This window comes from Homarus americanus, unplaced genomic scaffold (assembly GCF_018991925.1).
Source record: "Homarus americanus isolate GMGI-L3 unplaced genomic scaffold, GMGI_Hamer_2.0 scaffold74, whole genome shotgun sequence".
Classification (NCBI taxonomy): domain Eukaryota; kingdom Metazoa; phylum Arthropoda; class Malacostraca; order Decapoda; family Nephropidae; genus Homarus; species Homarus americanus.
Genome location: NW_024716951.1, coordinates 3,574,259 through 3,582,663, shown reverse-complemented (window position 1 = coordinate 3,582,663; position 8,405 = coordinate 3,574,259). Strand labels below are relative to the sequence as shown.

The 8,405-nt window shown below is 35.0% G+C and overlaps 1 protein-coding gene across 3 annotated transcripts in view; it reads right to left on the bottom strand.

Annotated features, from left to right (window-relative positions):
* Nucleotides 1-6,880: 6,880 nt before the first annotated feature.
* LOC121858643 (nuclear valosin-containing protein-like) overlaps nt 6,881-8,405 on the bottom strand; it is a 32,560-nt gene continuing 31,035 nt past the window's right edge. For all 3 annotated transcript variants that reach the window (XM_042355178.1, XM_042355177.1, XM_042355176.1), the window contains exon 17: nt 6,881-7,045. In XM_042355178.1, coding sequence (XP_042211112.1) covers nt 6,896-7,045 — 150 coding nt within the window. In that variant the 3' untranslated portion in view covers nt 6,881-6,895. The remainder of the gene's footprint in view (nt 7,046-8,405) is intronic.

Here is an 8,405-nt window from a genome sequence, read left to right as displayed (position 1 = left end):
GGATCTCTGTTAGCAGTGACCTGGTTCTGTGTTGGTGTTCTTCTTATAAAGGGGAACTTGTCATTGCTGCTTTCTTATAATGTACAGTGAAACCACCATATAATGCACCCTCGATATAATGGACTTTCTCTTCATATACCGGTAGTCCATTAAATAGAGGTTTCACTTTAGTATATTATAAATGAAAAAGGCCTCATCCATAATACAGTTCAGCAAATGTTTTCTATGGTTTATAAAGAAACAATTATTGATAGTATTTATAAAGCTGTTTTAGTATTATTTTAAATCTTTTCAATTACAGTACTGTACAGTACTTGGTTTATGTAAACATCAGTATATAAGTACACGATAAATATTCTTTGTCTTATAAAAATTTTTTTTTTTTTTTGTGGACAAATTATAGTTACAGTACCTAACTATGTAATTATAAGACACTTGATTCAAATATATTTATTTATTTTATTATTTTTTGGGGGTGGAGTAGTGTTGACAAGTATTTTGACTGATTTACTGTAAGGGATTACATTCAGAGTTAAAAGTTAGCACAGTAATGATTTTGGAATATTTTGTGAATTTTATTTATACAGGGTATGCGGTATAAAGAAGGCAAACAAGTCACATAGGAATGATTGTACACTCACTCCAAATAAGTATCTTTATGATTTTGTGTGAGACAATATGACACAAGAGAAGAAGGGTTTTGACAACAGGAGTCACGGTGTTTATTTTGAAATTCATCGGAGCCCTCCGTAGAGGTCCCTTTCGGAGCCAGTGTACATGTGTAAGTTCAGAGTTGGTCCGACACTGGCTTTTAACCCAAGATGCACTATGTATAGATAGTTTTATATGCAGAGACTCCCTGCTATTCTCCAACATCATGATGTCACTATAATATTTTTCCATTTACTATACTGTACTTTCGTATTGCTTCTTTCACTTCATTGATATCGGGTCTCATGCCACCACATAAATACATCCTGATCTTCCTCAATGCCATTTAAGTTCATCTACTGTCTCTCACCTTTGTCTCTTGCCCAAACTAATGTAACTTTACTCTTTTATTAACAGTTTAACTGATGATTGTCCAGGTCTTGCCCTCATATCTGCATTTCTTACAGACTCTTCAGTAATCATATTTTAAAGGCATTTAGTCTTCCTTCTTCATTGACTGGCAGCAGCCATGTTGATGCTCCATTACAGCACAACTGTCGGCAGTACCACCTTAAGTAATTTGTTTGAACTTTGTCTTCTAACTTACTTCTGTCCTTGTCCTAAGTTCCTTGTGAGTAACTTAATGCCCTATAACACCAGCCATACATCTGCCAGTTAACACAGCATCATCTGCATAATCAAGGTCCGTAAAGGCATCTGTTCCCACTCCCCCAGCCCCTCTCTACTTTCCATTGCATACCTCAATACATTTGTGGTTTGTGTAAATACTGAAGAGACATGATATGAGTACACACCCATCTCACTGTGCTTTCCTCTTTAAACTTTCCCTGCTTCCTCTTCCACCTCTTTTACCTTTTCACCCTATAAAGCATTCTGATTCTGCTCGAACCTAGTAGTAGTTTTTGCATAGCTCTGTTCTCTGTCCTTCTACACCAGTTGTGTGGTTTCTTCATATTCTATTCTTGTTCCTGGTTTCTACGTTTCTTTCCTCAGCTTTTTGTTTAAGGGCTTATAATTAAAAGCTTTGTCTTCTCCTTTACATTATTCCTCATGCCTAAGCTGTGTAATACCCAAGCCTCTTCATCACTTCCTGTTAATGCTTCAAACTATCTTCCAATTCCTACCTGCTCTTGCTCCTCTTTGTGTGTATCAGTTTTCCATAAATTCTATAAGCACTAGCATGTCAAGTGTCTTCACTTTTTGCTGTGTTCTTCTTCAATGTTTATTGAGGTTGTTCTTTCTGCCTCCCCACTTCCTAGTGCTTGTATATACTATACACATGAAGGTTTCAAAGACAATGTTGTGCCATCTTTAGACTCCTAATTTGACTCCTTAAAGGCATGTATGCTGTCCTCCTGTACAGTGGAGATTAGTAAAGTTGAATGAAGTTCTTGTAATATTTATATTGTTTGTCGTAAGCAAAAGATTAATTGTACTCACTTCCCCTTCTGCTCTATACAGAAGAAACAAGTTATTTCTGATGACATTAATCTTGTCTTTTCTTACCTTGCTTTGTTGGGTGAACAAAGATCTCACTTGATTAAAGAGCATTGTTACATTAAGGATTTTTAACAATCAATCCATTTACAAAGAAATTAAATATCTATTTATGTAGATTTCAGTAACCAAAAACTTAATATGGATCTGCAGATTAAAAAATAATACTTGCTGGAATAGGGATCTGGATTTTTATGAAATATATAACTTATTCAAAGTAGATCTGACAGTTGTAGTGTTTGTATGTTGTTGGTGAATTTTTTCTCGGGCCACAGGAATTTAATGCCATTATCATCTGAATAGCTGATGAATGTGTAACCAATTTAAGAGCCCCTTGTTATTTTGCTAATGTTATTGATGCCTCTATTATAAAGCTGTGCATTCTAATGTATAATATTTTTTTTTTTTTTTTTTTTTAGGCATTTTAATGTTGGATGGATTCCTGCCTGGTGTTAGATTACATTCCATTGTTGAATTGTGTGAGGAGTGATATTACCAAAAGCTAAATGTGTGATAACATGTGCCATAGAAAATAATAATGACATTCCTTTATCGTGATAATTTGCTGTGCCTTTGTGCTCATGTCGTCATATTATGCTATCTGTTTGTAAGATCACTATGAAGATGTATATGTTGGACAGATCTTTAGCTATTGATGGTTGATGTAATTGTTTTGATGTACTTAATCCACGCTTTAATATTTTTTGCTTCATGCTCAACTTTCAGAAGGTTTTTGTGTGCTTAGTGTATTAGTGATGGTGTCCCTGGATGGTTAGTCATCAATCTGAAATTGTAAGCTTAATTTTATGTCAAAAAGTTGAATCTCAGTAATGCCTGTAGTATGTTGTTATATGCATTACCAAGTAAGGAACTGATTGACAGTGCTTGACAAATGTTTAAAGTTGTCCATTCCTGCCCACATCCCTCATTCAGATATCAGTTGTAAAATAGATTTTTAATGAATGGAAAGTTGAGGTAAAATTTGTATGTTTAATTATAGATATTTGGTGAATATTTTAATTCAAGCATTTGTTTTTAATTGAACATAGCTTTATTACAATAAAAGTCCAGACACACAAATGGGTTATAGAGATTTACAACTGACATGCTGTATATGTGCACGTGGAATTATTGTTGTTCATATTTTGAATTTTATATGTTGCACACTTATGTAGAATGAGCAGTGTAAAGTTATAGTAATTTAAGATTAGTAATCTACTAAAAGAATCCATAGTTGAACACCTGCATTATGCCATCTATCTCTCCTTCATCCATAAGTGGTGAAGTTTCTTTGATATAGAATGTGTCCTACCGATGCCTGTGATCCCATATCGTTATCATGTTTTATTTAGATAAACCACCATGATATATATATATATACAGTGGGGTATGCTATAACGAACGTAATTGGTTCCAGAACCTCGTTCGTTATAGGATTAATCCGTTCCAGGCCCCCAAATACAACCGCTTAACACTGAAAAAATTCTGTGGAAAATGTAAAAAATACGGTACTTTATCTTACCTTAGTGTTATTCAGCATGCAGGTACCCCTAAACACTGGCACATCACTATCACTTCCACTGGGAGTCTTGGCTTTAAGGTCCTCAAACAATTGTTTAGCCTTCTCACAAATTATAGCTTCACTAATGTTACCACCTGCCATTTCTTTCTCCTTTATCCACACTAAGAGTAAATTTTCCATCTCTTCAATCACATTACACCTTGCTTTGCTAAGTCTAAAGATTCCCTTAGCCACTTGCACAGTTTTTAACTCCTCTTTATTCTTCAAAATCGTACATATAGTCGATTTAGCCATCCCATATTCATCACTAAGTTTCGCAATGCTTCTTCCATTCTCACGTTTCTTTATAATTTCTTTCTTAGTTTCAAGGGTTATTAGCTTTCTCACTCGCTTTGGACGACTCATTGTTACAATTGTATACTTGTATAACAAAATACTTATACAAATAACGCGAATTTCCACATCAAAAGACGAAATTTCAACAATAACAGTGGTGCACTGGCTACACAATGAGACAAAGATGGCGCCTGACGCTCTTGTTGTGGGTCGCGGTACAACCATATTCATGCGCCAGGTGAAGTAGTCCCGTATTCATCCGCGTTCGTTGTAGGAGTTGCGTTCGTTATAGCATTCTCAATTTTATAGGTAAAACCGTTCGTTATAGGGATATTCGTAGTAGGATCCGTTCGTTATAGCATACCCCACTGTATATATATATATATATATATATATTGCCAAATTTTTGCATGCCACTGCCCCCAGCCAATCAAATCTTGATGTCCTAAGTTGTGCTATTGTAAATGATTGATGTTTTAAGTATGTGATGGGGCAGTATTTATACTAAATCTAAGTGAGCATTATGTAACAAGCCACCAAGGATTGAGTGGCCCATGAGCATGTGGCCTTGTAGTAGACTCGTAATTTACAAAGGAGATTTGATGTTTTGTCATTTAAAGCTTAATGATTATGTTGTCATGAAATGTAGTAAATTTCAGTGTTAGCTTATAGAAGGAAATAGCCAGTTTTGTAGGGAATATGTTTATTCTGAAAATGAAGAGGGTTTTTTTTGCTACATTGATTTAATTGGTATTTGATTATTGTATATTTATGTTGTAGCTGAATTTGTCTCAGTGTAATGCCAAATAGTAAAATTGATAATTGAACTATAAATAGAAATGCAAAAGGTCTTTGTGTTTATCTCTGCACATTAATTGTTCAGTATGATTTCAACTATTTATGTATGTTATGTAAGGCCATCAGTTGGACTTTTTTCAAGTACTAGAAGGGATCCAAGAGTAATCAGTAGCTACAGGTTTGTAGAAAATTTTTACTTTACTTGTGTATTCAAAATTGTGTGTATTTAAGATAACTCCTTTGTATACATTCTAAGTCTCTAGTCTTAAGTGATAGCATTGCAGTTTAAATAAACTATGGTTGTAAATGAAGGTTTTCCATTTCCTCATTTTCCACACTTGTGTAGGTTAGCCAGTATCACCTGAAGGCATGGTGTCCCAGTTGCCATCAAGCAAATTTAAGCAGATTTTACAGCTGAATGCCTTTACTATTGCCAGTACACTTTTACAGATTGAGAATTAAAAATTTGATTAAACCTGAAGTGATCCACTAATTGTATCTTAAAGTCTCAAATAATAGAGGCCATTTGGCTGGATGAAGAGATTTTGTACTTGTCAATGTTGGTTTGTCTTGTGGGGTCAATTCATTTCTGGTAGCAAAAGGCTCTTGTTCCTCTAAAGTTTCCCCTTGTTTAAGTATATTAGTTTAATGGTGTGGCATGATCTGCACAGGCAACCCAAGGCCTTGGTTCCTCTGATTCTCTTAAGGTCGTCCGCTTTGAATAAATTTCAAAATTGCACTTAGCTAGCTAGCATAGTAAGAAAAAAACAAAAACAAAAACACATACCTTTATTCTGGGAGAAAATTCCATCTTTCTGTTTTTCCTCTTCTCCGTTCCCGAAGGATAATCCTTTGGGATGCCATGATAAGATGTTTCATGGAATAAATCGCCAAGTCTAGCAACCCTGCACTGACTAAGTACTGTACCCTTCTTGTCAATACAGTATGTGTTACAGCCAATATTCTTCTGTTTACAGTTCTGAGTATTGTAAAACAATGTTTGAAACAGTTACAACCAATAACCATTTACATAATTATACTGTAATTAAATATAATCCCCCAAAAATTTGATATTAAAATACATGCTTCACAAAGCCAGGGGAATTTATGATCAGAAAAGAGAAAGTGAATAAGGGGCCACAAGGATAATACAGTACAGCAAACCCTTGAAGATCTGGACCTGGTAAATCCGGATTTCGGAAGATTCGGACAAAAAATTTGGGGGTTCTGGGCTAAGAAACCTCCCTATGAAGCATTCCCAAAACAGGGTGAAGGTAGTTTTAGTCTTAAAGTTTTTATCTTACAAAATGTCACAGACAAAACTTAGCAGATTATAACTTGCATTGCTGGAATCCTTGCAAGATAGTAAATAATTTGAATATAAACATCATGTACAGGTAGTTTGCAAAAGAGATAAAAATTTTAGTCCTTTAGTGTAGTTCATTTGAGTACAATGTGAGTACAGTAATATGTTGCTCAAAATTATGGCTTTTTCATGGGAAAAAGTATGTATATCTAACCCCAGTGGTCAGGATATTATGTACTGTATTTTTGGTGTTTTTTATATCAATATTTATCGTTTTTATACATTTAGTACATTTGCCGGAAGATTCAGATAATCATCTTTTTTTGGACAAGTGGTCCCACGTTTTAGTCCAGATCTTTGAGGGTTCACAGTATAGCAATTATTTACATTAGGATTGCAAGGGTGTTCCCTAGGGCTCTTGAGGCCCTGTTAAAACCCACTATAGGTACAGTCTCGTTCAAGATTCTTCGAACACTGCTGGAGACGGCTGGCAACTCAAGGCCGTTTGTTTACTATAGTACGTAGTAAAAATTATGAATAAATGTAAATGTGATCGGTGATTGGTTACTTAGTTCCCCGTTACTTAATTAATGGCAGGGCTTTGCTGTTTCGTATTATATTATATTACGTATTATAGTAAACAAACGACCTTGCATTGCCAGCTGTTTCCAGCAGTGTTCGAAGAATCTTGAACGAGACTGTACATTCACACCAGCACTATTATTATGGTTAAGTAGTAAAAAATGCTATATTTGAAGGAAAATTTATATCTTTTGGTTTGCTACATCCAATGGCTGAGACTGTTCTTCTAAATTTTCAGTTAGAGAACTAATATCTTCTGGGAACCCTGGGAGCTCTCCTCGCACTCTGGACACCTCCATTTTGCTATAGAGCTTCTTGTACCGTCTCTGTTCCTGTAGGATGACATTTAAGGTATTAAAATTTTTAATAAAAAAATAAAATATAAAGCCAATTTACATTGGGATGCCCATTTTAACTGTTACTTTTCTACAATGGACTCATAAACATCATGAATAAATATTTGATAATCATATGAATCAAAATCAAGTGGGCTAACATATTATTTTCCTGAAACCGCTAACAGATTGTAGCGACAGAAGAATAATATAATGTAATGTAATACAGTAGTATAATGTAATGTGATGTAATATAGTTAACAATGACTATAATTGTTGTAACTAGTCATCATATATAAAGTCATCAGTCAGCCGGTATATATAGTAGTGGGCGGCCCCGGAACGGCCACTCACTCTCGCTCCGTGCTAGAGCACAGTTCTCCTAGCAACACCAATAAACTGATAACCTGAGTTCTGATGTAGGCAAGTACAGTAGTCCCTTGCCAACCGCAGGGTTTAGGTTAATGAAAAACCCCATGGTTGGCAAATCCACGGTTGGCAAGACTAAAGGCTTATGGCCGTGGATAATACTCATTAAAGCCTAACTAAGTTGCTTGTTCCTTCACTAAACAATACTGTACCTGTATTGTACATTTAAGTAAATTTGAGCCAAATACATATAAAATAGTTTAATATAAATTAATTGAGAAATATAAATTTTACAGTACAGTATATACAGTATATAGTGGTCCCTCGGTTAACGAGTACAATCCGTTCTAGAAGGTTGCTCGTTAACCGAAAAACTCGTTAACCGAAACCATTGTTTCAATGGGTTTTTGGGTAATTGGTTCCAGCTCACCGAAAATTGCCTAAATTCAACAAAAAAGGTAGAAAAGTACACTTACTTTGAGGTGTATATGTAGAAGGCTCCTGGATGATGATGGGAATTAGAATGGGGGTGGAGGAGAAGGGAGAAGAGAAGGCATTGGGGTGGAAGAAAAGTCACCCCATGGCACCATTTCACCCATAAAATTTTAGTTCTCTTGGTATAATTCAAGATTATTTTCTTTAAATCAACACTGCACTGCATTATATATTGTCAATATGTAAAATAAATTTCAAAATGACCAATAATTTGCTTGCAAACACAGAAAAAAAGTGTTTAGTTGAAGAGTCTCAAGCAAGATGTTACCTCCACTGAAAAGACACAAAGACTGACGCCTGTATGCTGTGTTGGCAGGCTGGATGGCGTGCCACAAACTAGTGACCCTACCTTCAATTATGTTCAATAATAGTTAAAATGACTAAAAAATTTAATATTAAACTTTTAAAATTATTGAATAGTATAAACTTCTTGATATTTAGTAAAAGTGTAAGGAATTTAAGCCCTAGAACCGATTACTGTATTGGCGGACTA